Source organism: Lemur catta, chromosome 15 (assembly GCF_020740605.2).
Source record: "Lemur catta isolate mLemCat1 chromosome 15, mLemCat1.pri, whole genome shotgun sequence".
Taxonomy (NCBI): Eukaryota; Metazoa; Chordata; class Mammalia; order Primates; family Lemuridae; genus Lemur; species Lemur catta.
The window spans coordinates 16,717,174-16,734,198 of record NC_059142.1 but is presented as its reverse complement, the minus strand read 5'-3'; the positions used below and the strand labels follow the sequence as shown (position 1 = coordinate 16,734,198).

The window sequence follows — 17,025 nt, the reverse complement described above, 5'->3', positions numbered from 1 at the left end:
CAAAGATTCACTGTGATTTCCTTCAAGTCATTAGTTCTTAATCTTTTGTGGGGTGGGGTGGGGGGAAATGCACGGGATTCCTTTGAGAGCCATGACTTCCCCTAGAAAATTGCACACAGTTTTACAAACAAGCTTCATGAGGTTCACAGACCCGGAAGCCAGGTTAAGAACTACTTTAAACAAATGTTTGGCTTGGTAGGGTGGATGAAGAGGAAGATGTGTAGAGAAGGGGAGACAAATGCCAAAGGAAATACTGCCAGTAGAAAATGGCCAAATTACATTGATATGCAATGTTTGCATAAGTAAATTGACAAGGGAATGTTTTAATTTACAGAAATCCCCTGCAAAACTTTTCAGAGAAAACTTTGTACCTTTTCCTAATCCTGCCCTGGTAAAATAGGGGATATCAGTACAAGTTTGAGGTTTTCGAAGTTGGGAAATGAACATAAAGACATCAATAAGCTGGACTCCAGAAAGCTCTGTCTAGGATTTTATTAGACTGCTTTTTTCCCCAATATACCTGTATTGGAAGATTGAGACAAAAAGGCACAAACTCACATTAAATAAACAAGGTAATCTAATCAATTCTACAAAGTGTAGTTTGTAAAAGAAGTAGCACTAGGAACCAACCAAAATAAGTCAGGGAGTCCCAGTAGGGATTGTAAAAGGAGAACTTGGGAAAATATACATGTGCCCATGATACTGACCCTGTCCCTGACCTCTCTTCGTGAGAAGGCCAGAGCCCAGCACCCCTCCTACAGAGGCACTGCTGCTTCCAGCTGGGACTATGACCCTGGAAATCTAGTGGAAGCAGCTGGTCTGAAGGGGCGTGGCACATGCTCAGGTACTACCCCTGGAGCTGAGCCTTTATCATAAGTCCCTTGAGTGCCAGTCAGTTTGGGGGTGGGTAAGGAGGGAAGGGGTTACTTAAAAGAAGCCAACACTGTTGCCCAGCAGCAACACCATCCATGGGGATGGAACAGACCAGGGACATCCCTCCTTTATGTTTATGTGGGTAAGAGCCTCAGCTCTTTCAAACTGGGGCAACAGATGGAGGGGGAGGAACCCCCACTAGAGCTCAAGTGATATGTGTGGATCTCAAAGAAGAGCTGAAGGAAGGATACTAACATCTGCTGGCCCTCAAACCACATAAACAACTGTTTAGAATATCACAGTTTGTTTCTCCTAAGATAACCCACATCTGGACTTCACCTAATTGATGAATGAAGAAGGGAAATCTTTAAGCACAAATATAATTCATAGCTAATACAGAGCTTGTAGGAAAACATTTACGTTTTTCTCCAGTAGGAATGCCTCTTCTCCAGCTTTCCCAGTCAAATAAATGCTACCAGCAGTTGAGATGCTAAAAATCAGCAAAAATGCCCCAGATTACTAAAGACCCCTTAAAGGTGAGGAGACTAATACAGAGGAAATTGTCTGTAGCAGGACATCTCCCTGTTCCCAAAGCAACCTGGATGAAGCTCAGAGCTAACCATGCTGAGGGGTCTGAATCTGTCCTCTGCTGCCCCAGGAGGGCCACAGGGTAGCATCCATTAGGATGTCACAGGTGCAATCCTGTGAGAGACACTCCCTTATTGCACTTAGAAATGAGTAAGGCAAACACACTGAAAAAAACAAGGATAAATTATCTCATCCCACTTCTCGCTTCCCCCAAAAGAGATTTGATCTCTCTCATTAGCAGATCCACCCAGGCTAGCATGGGCTTGGATCAAGCCAACATACTTCACAAGGTTGGAGGAATGTCAGGTGACACCACAGCTATCTCAGATCCTCCCACTAGGAAGGCATACTCGTACTCAGGTTCTGCCAAGTTGTAGGAAACTATGAAGCACTCAGCAGCTTTTATTTTTTATCCCCTGCAGCCTGGACTCCTTTACCAGCTTGCTTTGGTAGAGTTCTGTACTATGATCACTACTTGTTTTTGATTGTCCAGGATAGAACTCAGCATGGGGGCAGGATGAGCTGAGTTCTTGATCCCCAAATTCCTATCCAGCAACTGGAGACAAGAGGGAACATGTTCTGCTGGAAGAAAGCTTTTTGCATGCTCATTTTGTGCAGCATGAAAAGATCAGGACTCTTACGTCCTAACCAGCCTCAAGGACAGAGGACAGGGATCTAAGAAAGCACAGAGAGAAGAGGATTATTGCTGAGTGGCAGCACCAACCCAAAAGGGAAGAGGAGCATGGACATACAGAGCTCCTCACGGGTCAGACTGATCTGTATCTATGGGGTAGACTCACTTCTGAGGGCCACACTGGACAATTCCCTGCAGGTGGAGAGTTGATTGGGGTGTTTTGTAGGCTCTACAGAGAGAGTCAGACAGAGTGGGCAACAGGAGGGCTGAGAAACCACAGTTGTTTTTTAAGAATAGTGACCAGAGATGCAATGACTGGGGCAGGGGTTATTTGTATTTGTTAAATTTTCTTAAACAGAGACTGGCTAGGCCTTGGGTACCTCCATGGTGCTTAGAGCACTCTAACAATGGGATACTGGGAGCAGAAGTCAGAGTTACAAAGCCACATTGCTATTCTGTGGAACTGGCGGTGGGGGGGGAAACTCTGTATTTCTAACTCATCTCCTCTCCCCAGGTGAGTACTCAAAATTGCAAAGATCTGCCCAGGAAGCAAAATACCTCAGTTTATCCCAAGGTTGAAAACAAATGAATGTAAATCATTTAAATCACCACATCACAAAAGGCAGCTATTTTGAAAGACTAAAAATGTCACTTGGAAATAAAGGTGGGGCATACAGAGAAATGGGTCGGAACACAGTGGAGAGAGAGGGAGGAGCTGTAAATACAGCAACCTACACACATCTCAGAGGAGTGGGCTCCCGCACACACGGGCTTTGTAATACCAGACGGTCTATTTGTTTACAATATTAAAGGGCATCTAGAATTAGCTACAGTAAGGGATCGAAAGTTGCCTGAAGAATGGGCACAGAAAGGCTGCGTTCGAAGATGGCCTGTCACTCGGGAGGGTGGAGCTGCTGGGCCTTCCTGTTGACCACTGTCTTGCAAAACTAGAAGAGAAATGCAATTATTAAGGAGGCAACAGGGGAAAATAGAAACACGCTGTAAATCATCTTGAATGGGGGAATTTCAAAAGGAGGAAGGATGCCAGTCAGTGGGGAGGGGAGTGGAAGGAGAGAGGGCACGAAGCCTGAGTGGTGACTGAGGAGCTGGCATCGCAACAGTCCACTTAATCTGACCCCTCCATCTCCCAGAAGCTGCCTTAAGGGACACGGGGCAGGGAGAGAGAGCAGAGGTTTGCATCACTGCTGGTGAGACCCTAGGCTTCATTAGCCTCTTAATGCTAGAGGATGAGCTGTTTTTATTTGACAAACTGATGTTCTCTCAGAACCTAACTGGGATAGGGCAGGTTTGTCATTCTATGACTGAGACTACTTTGAGCTGTTACAATAACCATGAGTACAGGGCACTGAGGAACCAGTGCTGGGAGCTAACAGAAGGAAGGGGCTTGGGGAAGAGTAACAACATGAAACAAGGGACACCCCATTCTGGCCCTATGAGGTGGACAGAAACATTCTCCCAACATCTGAAAGATGCCACTGCTGATGAGAATAGCTACTTAGTATGGGATTGGGGGTACAAAGAGGAAGAAAATGAAGCACCAGACACAAGAAAGGATGCTACGAAAAGCTGTCTGGGCAGCAAGTTTTTTTTTTTTTTTTTGAGACAGAGTCTCACTTTGTTGCCTGGGCTAGAGTGAGTGCTGTGGCATCGGCCTAGCTCACAGCAACCTCAAACTCCTGGGCTTAAGCGATCCTACTGCCTCAGCCTCCCGAGTAGCTGGGACTACAGGCATGCACCACCATGCCCGGCTAATTTTTTCTATATATTTTTAGTTGTCTAGATAATTTTTATTTCTATTTTTAGTAGAGACGGTGTCTCACTCAGGCTGGTCTCGAACTCCTGACCTCGAGCGATCCACCCGCCTCGGCCTCCCAGAGTGCTAGGGTTTCAGGCGTGAGCCACCGCGCCCGGCCTGGGCAGCAAGTTTTTTAAGGGAAGCGCAGGGAATGCCAGCATTTAGGAGTTAGGAACTGGTTCCCTCATGGGAGGTGCAGGTTGTGTGCCAGCATGATGATGGTCAAGTTGTGGGAGGGGAAGAGCAATTAGCAGCAGATGAATTCCACTTCCACTGCCCCCACCTCCACTTCTTACCACCCTGTCCGTGTTTCTATCTGGGCAGTTCTTTGCAAAACATGTCCCTGAAATGTCCTAATAGCCATAATCCCCTTCGGTGGAAGCCTGAGAGCTGTTTAGCATGGGAGTCATCATCATTACTAGAGGGAAGGACAAGCAATAAAGTAGGTTTTCTGATGCCATTGTGAACTGCTGAGGCCTTGAGAACCCAAACTGATTGTAGCTTCTTTGACATGCACACTGAGAAATTTGGTACGTACAGTGCAGAGGGGGTAGGGGTGGCTTTAGTCATCTGCTGTCATTCCTTTCACTGGGTCCTTCTGTCTCATCTGAAACAGAAAAAGCAAGAAAAATTAAAGGCTCCTGCTGCTGATGGAACTGTACCACAAATACATCCCACCTTCTCAGTCCTGCCAATAGAGAGGGTGGAGCGTTTTTTGTGCACAAAGCAAAGAATCAGAAGGATGGAATTCTGCATACATACAGCCAAAGCCATACCATTAACACGTAGCTCTATGCCACTGGTGTCATGTCACCATCTATGATTTCTGTTTCTGTCCCGAGTCACAGTGTTGAGGTTTGTTCTTAAGCACCTCTCTGTTTAATTCACTCATTCAACAAATATTTATGAAGCATCTCTTTTGTGCTAGGAATTTCTACAGGGCTGGGGATATTTAGCAGTGAACCAAAACAGACCAAGTATCTCCTCAGGGAGCTTATATTCTGGGACAGGATGGGAGGAGAACAAACACATGAATATATGTCAAGTGGAACTCAGGGCTGCTGGGCTAGAGAATGACTCTGAAGAAGTGCTATTTCATAAGGTGGTTATGGAAGCTTCTATGCGAGGTTTGAGCAGAGAGGGAGCAAATCCTCTGGCACTCTGGGGAGGAGCAGTCCAGGCAGAGAGAACAGTGATTCCCTCTCCTGAGCTCTGCTTAAAGGTGGGCACAATGTGGTGTCAGAGTTGGGCACAGGGATGCAGGGATGGAAAGTACAGGGGGGTCGTGGCACATTTAGTCAAAAATTCGAGATTTTTATAATATGATAGAATCTGCTGAGGATAGAGCACTGCCATATTTGTAAAAAACAACCCTGTGGGTGATGTACAAACATAATATATAAGATGGATAAAGAAATGACCATAGATATAAACGTTCCCTAGCTCTACCCTATGACAAGGCCTGAGAACAGTAGTACACCAATAGTCATGAACACACCTGGCACCCAGATCGTGGTTTCTAAACACTACTCTCCACCACACAGAACCAGGGCTCTTTGGAGATAATGGGCAATTCCAGGGCTGAGTTAAGGAAAAAGACAAGAGAAGCCTGGAACACCTTGTGCGTCAAGTGCGTAACAGTAACCTCATCAGTAACTAGACCGAAAGGTATGACACAATGAAAAGAACACCAAATCTGTGACATTCTGGCCTAAAATATATAAACTTGGTCTAATTGTATGGAAACATGAGACAAACCCAAATTGAAAGATGTTCTAGGCTAGGAGCAGTGGCTCAGGAAATGTAATCCTAGCACTCTGGGAGGCCACGGTGGGAGGACTGCTTGAGGCCAGGAGTTTGAGACCAGCCTGAGCAACATAGCAAGACCCCATCTCTACAAAAAATAGAAAAACTAGCCAGGCATTGTGGCACATGCCTATAGTCCCAGCTACTTGGGAGGCTGAGGCAGGAGGATCGCTTGAGCCCAGGAGTTTGAGGTTGCAGTGAGCTATGATGACACCACTGCACTCCAGCCTGGGCAACAGAGTGAAACTCTATCTCCAAAAAGAAAAAAAAGTCATGCTACAAAATGATTATCCTATACCTTCAAAAACGTCAAGGTCATGGAAGTCCAGAAAAAACTGAGGAAGTGCACCAGGTTGAAAGAGACTAGAGAGCTGTGATGACTAGATGCAGCATGTGATCCTGGGTTGGTATCCTTTGCTCTACAGGAATGGAGTCTCTGCACAAAAGAAGTTCTTTGTAATCTTCTTGCCAATTTTCTGTAAGTTTGAAGATTTTTCAAATAGAATTTTAAAAAAGGACAAAAACTTGCTCGCTAAATGTCTGCTCACTAATTACCGCTTACATAAATTTTCAATAATCAGAGAATTTAATGTCATGGAGCAAAGCTCCTTGGGCCTCCACCAGATCCTAGCAGGTCCTGTTTTCCCACTGCTTGAAATAAATGTAACTTCCTCCCAGGAAACATGATAGCTTCTACAACTGTCAGAGACAAGGTCCCCCCACAGAGACTACCACTGAAATAAAAATTGATTATTCCATAAGGAAATGCTCTAAGAATGCTTTATTTCCTATTTCCTGGGGCCTATATGACATGAGAGATTTATCTGATGTTTGTGGTGTTCCTCAGATCCAGCCACTGTAGGCTGTATACACACACACACACACACACACATAGTTGAAGAAAATATGCGTATATGAAAATAGGAAAATAGAAACTCCAATCGTGGTTTTTGTTTATTTGTATAATAGTAGTTTTCTCTAGGGAAGGAGGCCAGGGGTTGGACCAAAGGGACTTTTTATCTATTCATCTATTAATCTATTGGGACTTCTATTTTTAAATATTTTTCTATATATTTTAAAATAATGTTTAACTATTAAGTATGAAATACTCCTTTGATTAAAAAAATAGTAAAAGGATATTAATGTTAATATCCTGATTATGATATTGTACTGTAGTTTTGCAAGATGTTATCATTGGTGGAAACTGGGTAAAGGGTACATAGATCTTTCTACATCATTTCTTATGACTGCATGTGAATCTTACAATCATATAAAAATACGAAGTTCAATAAAAAATAAAGCTGGTAAAAAAAATCAGTTTAAAGCACTGAAAAGTAGTCACAAACCAATTAGCATTCCTGATGGAACACAGGTAGGAAGTATGTGGGATTATTTTTAGAATCCTGTTAGAAAACCACTCTCATTATAAATAGGTACAGCCCTTTGGGAAAGAAATTTGGCAATAAATAACAAGAGCTTCTCATGACCAGGAAATGGAGGCCAAAAATAATAACAATAATAACAAAACCAAGAGCCTTAAAATTCTTTAATTCCATTTGTGGGAATTTATCCTAAGAAAATAATCCTAATTACCAACAAAACCCCAAAACAAAAACCTGAGTGCACAAAGATTTTCATCACAGTGAGAACATAGAAATAAGATTAAGGAAAATCTGGCCATGCACGGTGGCTCACGCCTGTAATTCTGGCACTCTGAGAGGCCGAGGTGGGAGTATCACTTGAGGTCAGGAGTTTGAGACCAGCCTGACCAAAAGCGAGACCCCCATCTCTACTAATAATAGAAAAATCAGCCGGGTGTCATGGTGCACACCTGTAGTCCCAGCTACTCGGGAGGCTGAGGCAGTAGGATCGCTTGAGCCCTGGAGTTTGAGGTTGCTGTGAGCTAGGCTGACGCCACGGCACTCTACTCAGGGCAACAGAGTGAGACTCTGTCTCAAAAAGGAAAAAAAAAAAAGACAAAAGATTAAGGAAAATCCAACATAGGTAATGATAGAGTATAGAACAACACATGTTGCAGTCATAAACATGCATGTAAAGAAATTGTTTTAGCGGGAAATACTTTGATATAATGTTCAGAGGAAAAAGTTAGATAACCACCCAGTATATGTAATATGATCATAACTAAGTAAAAGTGTGTAGACAGAAAATGTACAAAAATGGCTGGGCATGGTGGCTCATGCCTGTAATCCAAGTACTTTGGGACTGTGAGGCAGGAGGATCATTTGAGCCCAGGAGTTTACAGTTACCGGGGGCTATGATGATGCCACTGCATTCCAGCCTGGGCAGCAGAGCAAGACCCTGTCTCAAAAAAAGAGGTGATGAGAAAGGCACATTCACATCCAAGCATATGGACAGGGAAACCAGCTGTGAAGAGGCTCAGAGACAGCCCCTAAGGTGGGCCAGCTAACCAAGGGTGTCACATAGTTTCTCATCTCCATCACAAATGGCCAAGTCCAGAACGGATAGGCTGTGGAGGGACCAGGGAAATCATGGAGCCAAGAAGGACTTAGAAAGGAAGACCCACAAGGGAAGCCTGTGCAAGAAAATAATGCAGAATCCCAGCTTGAGCAACATAGCAAGACCCCATCCCTTAAAAAAAAAAAAAAAAAAAATTTAGCCGGGCATGGTGTTATGAGCCTATAGTCCCAGCTACTAGGGAGGATGAAGCAGGAGGATTACTTGAGTCCAGAAATTTGATGGTGCAATGAGCTGTGATGATGCCACTGAACTCTAGCCTGGGCAACAGAGCAAGACCCTATCTCCAAAGAAAGGGGGGGAAGAAAAAGAAAAAATTCTGCAGAATTTTAATCATGTACTCTGACACACAGAATCTTTGCTGTTTTTCAACAAATGTTCCAGATTCCAGTAAATAGGAAAACAAGTTTTCTTAAAAAAAAAATTTTTATTTTTATTTTTTTAAGACAGTCTTGCTCTATCACCCAAGCTAGAATGCAGTGGCTTCATCATACTCACTGTAACCTCAAACTCCTGGGCTCAAGTGATCCTCCTGCCTCAGCCTCCTGAGTAGCTGGGACTACAGGAGTGCGACGAAACACCTGACTAATTTTTTCTATTTTTTTCTTGCTCAGGCTGGTTTCAAACTCCTGGCCTCAAGTGATCCTCTCATCTCAGCCTCCCAGAGTGCTAGGATTATAGGTGTAAGCCACTGTGCCCAGCCAGATTTTCTTATAATTTTTAAAATGAACTCTCTTTTCCCATTGTCATTATCTATAGAGTTAATGGCCAAAGCCCACGAGGTACTTGTTCAATAAACTACAAAATACCCTTAATTTCTCTGAGCCTCGGTTTCTGTATCTATAACACGAATACCTATGTTATAGGTTGCCATGAGAATTGATGACATAATACGTGTGAAACTCTTACCACATATTATGACAGCCATACAGTAAGACCTTAATAAATGTTAGCTTCCCAGCCTGAGCAAGAGCGAGACCCCGTCTCTACTAAAAATAGAAAGAAATTATCTGGCCAACTAAAATATATATAGAAAAAATTAGCCGGGCATGGTGGCACATGCCTGTAGTCCCAGCTACCCGGGAGGCTGAGGCAGTAAGATTGTTTAAGCCCAGGAGTTTGAGGTTGCTGTGAGCTAGGCTGATGCCACGGCACTCACTCTAGCCCGGGCAACAAAGCGAGACTCTGCCTCAAAATAAATAAATAAATAAATAAATGTTAGCTTCTATTAATAATAAAGATACTTTTATTACCACATATTCAGGAGATAGTGAACTCCCCTATCACAGGTGGTAATCAAGCATAGGCTGGTAGGGGAGCTGCCTAGAGGACTGAAGCACTGAATGTACAATTGGACCGAATGACCTTTAAGGTACTTCCTTAAGAGATTTTGAGATTATGAGCCTCATAAGAGCAAGCGCATGGGAGAAGGAGAAAAAAGGGAGGAGGGGGGATGACAGAGAAAGAAACTGCTCTCCTACAGGCACATATTTTCTGACATTTTTCTTTTTAGGGCAAAGAACTAATCTCTTGATCCCTTGTTTCTCAAATCTTTGAGCCTCATCCAAGAACGGTGGGTCTACCCCTCACAGGGACTAGAGTTACAGCAGGGGTCACTGTAGCCTGATAGTGACCCCTTATAAATCACCAAAAAATCTGCTGGCACTGGACTACTATGCATTGGTTTAAAGAATAGCAGTCATAATTCTTATTGCAAACTTGCAGTTAATCATGGCAGACTGAATACATGAATTTATCACTATTCCTCCTTAAAATCCACTACAATGACAGGAATAAAAAAAGATAGAAAACCATGAAGAAAACAGCAGCTAAAAGATGGTAACAACATCCTGGAGTTAGTAACTCGTTTGCAGAGCAGCAGAAGCTGAAACCTAAGTACCTGTGCGGATAGGAAGCCAAGAAGGAGCAGACCAATTTGTGCTGCAGGTTCTCCAAGGGCTCAAGAACTAGAAGCACCGGGACCTCTGAAGGTGGGAGTACCAGCTAGGGTTGAAAACTGGTGACTTGTTTCAGAGTCCAAATAGCAAACATTTATAGGCCCCAGCGTTCCCTCCTCCTGCTCTGGAGGTCAAGCGACCACCCTGTTTCCTGCCAGGGCAAAAGGCAGAAAGTTCATTCTCTGAAGGTACTGAGGGAAGCCTGAACTCAGGACCCCAGGCTCCGCTAGAAGCAAGGTGGGCATGATGCAGAATGAGGGGATTAAGTCAAAGCCAACCAATGGCATGGTGATCCCACCAGGACCCTTCCCCAGTTTGGCCCCCAGAATGCTGGCTGCCTATCCCCCCAAGCAAGAGACTGGAGAGTCCTCTCCAGGCAAAATGAGCAGCCCCTCCGCAAAGACTAAGAGTCCTGAAGCAGGGGTTCCCCACTGTAACTACCTGACTATCCTGCAATGACGCCCACCTACTCACTTGAGGAAAGCACCTAACATGAAACACAGGGTCCAACACAAATGGGACAGAGGAGCCCAGAGGAAACAGATTATTCAGGGAGCAGAGAGGAACCTCAAAAAACAAAAACTGCAGCTTCAGAAAAGGAAGATAATGCATGTAGAAAAAGGAAATAGATGTATTAATAAAGAACACAGAAGAAGAAATGCTTAAAAAAAATTAACAGAAGAGAGAGAAGTTAACATTGGAAAAACTCTCCCAGAAAGCAGACTAAAAGAAAGAAAATGTAAGAAAATTAGAGGGTCAATTAATGGGGTCCAACTTCTGACTAACAAAAATTCTAGAAAGAACAAAAAACAGTGGGGAGAAAGTTATCAAATAAATAATACAAAGACATTTTTCCGGGACTGGAGAGATCTTTTGATTTAAAGTACCCAAAAAGTGGGAGCAAAATGACTGAGAATGGAGCAACACCAATCACACTACTGTGCAACCCAGACCACACAGCACCCAGACCAGGCCATCTATGTGAAGACTCATCCCTGCAAAGAACTGCAAGGGGCTGCTGCTCGGTGGGTGGGACTGAAGGGGGCAGCTTTTTTCTCATCAGCCGGGGATGTCGAGTTTTAAAACTACAAAAATAAAACTTTGATAAAACAAATATATTTTTAGACAGAGGAAAAAAAAAAAAAGATAAGTAAGCCAGGGGTACAGTTAGCATACAAAAGTCCTGTACAGTTGCTTAAGAGGTCAAAACGTGAGAGAATGACATGGATTTGGTTTTGCTTTCTGGTCCACTGCAAATTAGTTTTAAAATTCTAATTCCAAAAGTTTCTTGCATTTGCAGTTATTCTGGAGGACAGTGATCATCCAAGCTTTCAGCACGTTCCTCCATGGAATGGAGAAATATTGAAAAGGCGGCAGGGGGTGGGGGTGGGGAGACGGGACTAAAAAAGAATCCCTAACTCTGAGGGCTCTCAAATTTTGCATATGGGGAAAGCAGATCCAGTAGATCCTCTGGAGAGTTCTTCCAGCTCTAAGAATTTGAATTCTACCCAAAGAGCAAAATGTGGTCAGCAAATACTTCCATGAACCCCAATGTACTTTGTGATGGCCTTTGTCAGGCAGTGGGTGGGTGAATCCCCAGGCTTCTCCGTGTTCCTCCATTTGGTAACTTTTTTCCTTTCTTTTTGTCAGGACTAGGGTGACCAAAAGACTCAGGCCTCTCTCTTACACAGTCAGAATCGCAGAGCCCTGGACATTGAGCTCTATGGCTTCCTAGGGATCCGTAGCAGAAGAATCAGGGATCATGCCCCAAATCCTGCCACTTCACTGCCAAATGTAGCTGAATGAACAACCCAAACATCTGCCTTCAACAGGAACTAACTCAGTACAGCACTTCCTGGTGAGTTTGCCCAGGAAGAGTGTCATCCTGGATGGTAAAAACAGTTCCCTGCAGGGCCCCAGAGGAAGGAAGAGCTTCTGGGCCCAGTTTCCACCCTAGACCAGCAGAGCAAGGCAGGGAGCATCTGTGCAGCACGGGGCACAGCAGGCACGCAAGCCTGCTCTTACCCCAGCCCTGCAGGAGAGCTGGGCAAGGCCACTGCAAAGCAGTGCCTCTGTGGACACTTGGGCTCCACGCCAAACCCCACCTGGGGCAAGGAGGAAGAGATGGCAGTTCCTCTGAAACAGAGCTTCCTGCCTTACTTTATTTTTAGCCCCAAGAGGGCAGGACGGCCCCAAACGGCATTTAGAGGGAGGAGTAGAGGTGAGTAAGAGCTACAGGGCCATAGAGCCCTGGGCCCTTACCCTCTATCACCTAGGCACAGCAGCCATGAGCGCTCAGAGCCTCCTCTTGCTCATCTGAGGGTGGGGCTAACAACAAGGCCTCTTCCCAGGGTGCTGTGAAGATTGCATTGAAATTGCATATGTAAAAGCCCTTAGAATGGTGCCTAGCACACAGTGAATGCCAGAATGTTATTTACTGACAATCTCCTCCTCTCCTCCGAGTAGTCCTCTCAGGGAAGCACCCCCAAATGAGGCAGGAGGAGTGCTGGGTCTGCAGGGGCCCACAGAGCAGATAGCCTTCCTTCTGGGATCCATGCCAAGGCCAAAAAAAAAAAAAAAAAGCTCCAAGCTCTAAAAATAGCTCAAAACCACCATATAGAGCAGTCAGCTCCTACGTGTGCTGCTGCTATCCTCTGTGGGTGATGTGCATGGTATTCACAGATCAGCGCAGCCTGCCTCCTCCCAGGGTCACCTCCAACTCTGCAGCCCAGCACAATCTCCCCCACCTGGCTCTGAAGAATCACTGCAGCGGCTGCATTACTCACTTGGCATTTGGCACATACTGCTGTCTTTGTCTCTGAATATACCAAGACTTCCACAAAATGACAAATTCAAGAGCACAGGCTATTTTCTTCCTTAGAGTTCCTGTATTGCCTAGTATTATACCCTATCCATAGCAGACACGGACATGCACCTAGAACTATGGGACGGTGGTCTCAGTGAAGTGCCCCGGCACGACAGTCTCTTTAATATTCACATGACAGCCCCAGAGCCTCCTGTGGATCCCACTGACCTCATCCAGCTGTCTCTTCGTCTCTTCTTCCATCCTTCGAATGTCGTCCATGGTCAGGTCAACCCACTTATCAAGCCAACAGAACAGCTGCCTGTGAAAGTTTGTAAACAGACGCTTCTCTTGCTATAAAAAGGAGGGAACCAAGTTAGTACCCAGAAGGTGAAGGCCAGTGCTACAGCTTTCCCCCCCCGGGACCTCTGTGCTAACACCCACACTTTACTGGGGAAGTGGGGAGTACTAATGCCTGGCTGGCTTCTCTGGATCAGACATTGGTCAGTGACCTTTGCCTTCACGTGTATGGCTTCAAGTAGGAGGGAGCCCCCAAGAGAGGAGGGGTGCTTACCTCACAGCCAGGCCCTTTGCCCAAAATACTACAGGACAGGTAGCCCAGGAGCTCCTATGCAAGCCAAGCCCTCAAAACAACTGCCAAATTTCATCCTTGTTTCTGGTGCCCAATGCCAGCTTAAAACTGGCCAGTAGCTGTGAAATGTGGCCAAGGAGTGAGGTTTCTAACACATCAGAGAATTAAAAGGCTGTAAAACTCCTTAGGTCTGCCCAGTGGAGTAATTCAGGATACTAGGGAATTTGGCTCACAGTACCTCTTGCCTTTTGGCTTCAAGAAAAGAAAGACTGAGTTTTATTTGTAGTTTAGTCATAGCAAGTCCCTTCCTGTTTCCGTCTTTTGCCTCGGTTTCCTTCCCTGCCACATGGTGTCCCTGGATGGACAGCATTAAACTGTAAGACAGTTAAGTGCAAGGGGAGGTAGGGGTCTGGGAAACCAAATTGTGAAGTATTCTAACATTGGCAACCCTATGATACAGGTCACGTGGGTTGTATGAGCTTCTCTTGTTGGGCAAAACACCCCCCCCACCAACACACACACACACACACACACACACAGAGGTCACTGGGAAGGCCTCACCCTGGTTACTTACCTTATGTATAAAGTTTTCCACTTTGTTCTGCAGGCCCCACCACTTGAACTTGACAGTAACGAGTTTGTATGCACACATATATGGGCAATCTTTCTGATTTAGAAGTTCTTGCTGCATTAGAAACAGACCCACAGGCAGGCAGGTAACTAAGAGGGCACACCTCACAATGTCCCTTAGCCCAGCCCCAGCCATTCCCCTCCTCCACGGGGTGAGGCCCACCCACACCATGCCCGGCCCCCTGGTGGTGAGGGTGTGGACTGCACCTTCCAATTGGGGCCCAAGGGTCCTCGGCCTGTTTTGATAGATTTAAATTTTGCTGGGTCTTCCTCTGACTTGTAATCCTGAGAGATGTTGTGGAATTGGGGATTGGAGGAGAAGGGTGAGGGGAGAGAGAAGGGAAAACAGATTTTTCATTAGCATACACTTCATTAGTTCTTGATGCTGCAGGCATAGAGCAAATATGGGAAAATGTTATAAACAAGATGTAGAGCTGTTTACATTTGCCTCAGAGGAGAGTTCTATGTGATTTTCTCTGCCAGGGTTTGCTTTCAGTTTTACCAGTATGAAATATCACCAGACTGTCTGAGCAGACACATATTTCCAGTGTTTAAGACAGAGATTTTATATGTTCATAATCGAGGTAAGTAAAAAATAAAAAACATTAAAAAGACAGAGATTTTGAACCTGGGGTGAGCACTGAAATCACCAGGGAAGATTCTTTCAAAATTTCTGGGCCACTTCACCTAAAACTCAGTGAATAAGAATATCTTGAGGTGAAGGCAGCCTGGATTTTTTTTTTTTAAATCTCTGCAGGTGATTATAAAATACTATCAGACTGAGAATAACTGGCTGTCATTCCTGATATCTTCTAGTATAATCTCCCGGTGGCTTGTTTTAATAAAATCATTATTAGAAATGTTCAGTGTATAGAACCTGTCCACTACTGGTCAGTCTCACTTCACTGATTTAGAATGCAGTCAATTCTCTGTGTTAATCAACCACAACAAAAGTTTAATTTTCAGCTGGCCTACATTGACTAACGTAGGCTCAGGAAAAGCAAACTCATTATAGCATCTACTTAACAAAAATAACGAAGATAATATATCTCTTTCTCTCTCTCACACATACACTCTCTCTCTCTCTTTCAAGTATTTCCCAAAGCTAAGGAGATTATTTCCGTGTGCTTTAGAAAAATAAGCCTCCCCCACCATTGCTTCCCTCCACTCACATGTAACAACCAGAGCTGACAAAATACTTAAAGAACAAACTTCTTGTTTGAGAAACAGTTGAGTATGTTCAGTATGAGAAAATTCATCAAGCTGCACACTTACGATATATTCATTTTGCTGTATGTGTTATACTTCAGTAAAAAGTTTTTTGAAAAATCCACTAACCTTTTGACATTGGGGGTAGGGATATTAGGCAAGGAAGCCCAAGATGCTTTTCTTATCTTTTTGGAAATACACAAATCAAAATATTAATATCTTAAGTGTACAGACTGACCAAAGGAGAGAGGTATCACACCCATGGGATACAAGGAGCAAACATTTATTCCCTATCAATGGGCAGAGAGTTAAATTCCTGTCTCCTAATCCCACAAGGCCTCTGTCCAACAAGAACAGTCATGAATGAGGGGGAATTTAATCCTCTTATTCCTTGAACAGATAATTCCTGGGAGCATAACAGTGAGCAAGCAAGTCAGATCTGGTCCCTGTTCTCAGCCAGCTTTTGGTCTAGCCGTGGACTGTCCTTTTCCAGGCACCTGCTGCAATGTTTGTTACTCTAAAAAGCCACCACCAACTTCTTGAAGGCAGAGGACCTGTCTTTTCATATATTCTCACCTGGGATCCAGAGAACCTAAGAGAGTATTCCAAACACAACAGGCAGGCAATAAATGTTTTTTAAAATACTGGGTTGGAAAAATAAATTTGGGAACTAGTGCTCTGATTTTTCAGGCTAAGCATCCTTTCAGCAGAGCAAAATACCCCACCACCTACAGCACCTACATTGTCCAGAAATAATTTCCAGAGGCCAAAGAAGAGACACAAATTTAGGCAACTATTTTCGTGGTAGTATCCCCACCTCAAGACAGGGAACTCCTAATACTAACTTTAAAATAAAACAAACAATGCACACCAGAGAGAACTTCCTTTTGAGCCAAAATGGGTATGGTTCCTAGGTTTCTCTAATACGTAGAAGTCATTTCTGCATCTCGAAGGGCACCCACATCTTAAAATAGTTCCTACCTTGCTAAGTACTTGGCTTCGATCTGCAATGTCTATATATATGGCTTCCACATGTTTCCATGCCTCGGGATCCAGTTTATGCACCTGCAGGAAGAAGGGAGACCACTGTGCAATTTTTTGTAAGCTACAAAGCACCCTTTACCCAGAATGGACACCTAGGAATGGCTATTTCCATAGTCATACGTGTGAGATTCCTACTGGTAAAGAATTATATGCAAAATTACCCAAAGGAATGAGAGAATGGATTTTTCTTTTTTTTTTTTAAGAGATAGGATCTCGCTGTATTGCCCAAGCTGGAGTGCAGTGTCTACTCACAGGTCTAACTATAGCAGCATTATAGCCTCGAACTTCTGGGCTCAAGCAATCCTCCTGCCTCAGCCACCTGAATAGCTGGGACTATAAGCACATGCCTCTGTACCCAGCTGGATCTTAAGTAAACATAAATTTGAGAACAAATACTCTGGTTTTTCAGGCTAAGTACCATTTCTACAGGTCAAAACCCCCAGGGCTATGTATAGCACTTACATTGTTTCCATATGTTGCCCTTTGTAAAGACTGTAAACACTTCTGCAGATGCTGCCTGCTTAGCTGTATAATGCTTATTTTGAATAGGTTGTACATGCACATAATACAAAATTA

The 17,025-nt window shown here is 44.2% G+C and overlaps 1 protein-coding gene across 2 annotated transcripts in view; it reads right to left on the bottom strand.

Moving 5' to 3' along the window:
- Window positions 1-478: 478 nt before the first annotated feature.
- PITPNA (phosphatidylinositol transfer protein alpha) overlaps window positions 479-17,025 on the bottom strand; it is a 37,887-nt gene continuing 21,340 nt past the window's right edge. Inside the window, exons 7-12 of one of the 2 annotated variants that reach the window (XM_045526156.1) lie at window positions 16,387-16,470; window positions 14,404-14,481; window positions 14,141-14,251; window positions 13,206-13,328; window positions 4,450-4,518; window positions 479-3,042 (exon numbers count right to left, since the gene is read on the bottom strand). In XM_045526156.1, coding sequence (XP_045382112.1) covers window positions 4,474-4,518; window positions 13,206-13,328; window positions 14,141-14,251; window positions 14,404-14,481; window positions 16,387-16,470 — 441 coding nt within the window. In that variant the 3' untranslated portion in view covers window positions 479-3,042; window positions 4,450-4,473. The remainder of the gene's footprint in view (window positions 3,043-4,449; window positions 4,519-13,205; window positions 13,329-14,140; window positions 14,252-14,403; window positions 14,482-16,386; window positions 16,471-17,025) is intronic. The other variant, XM_045526155.1, reaches the window with a different exon arrangement.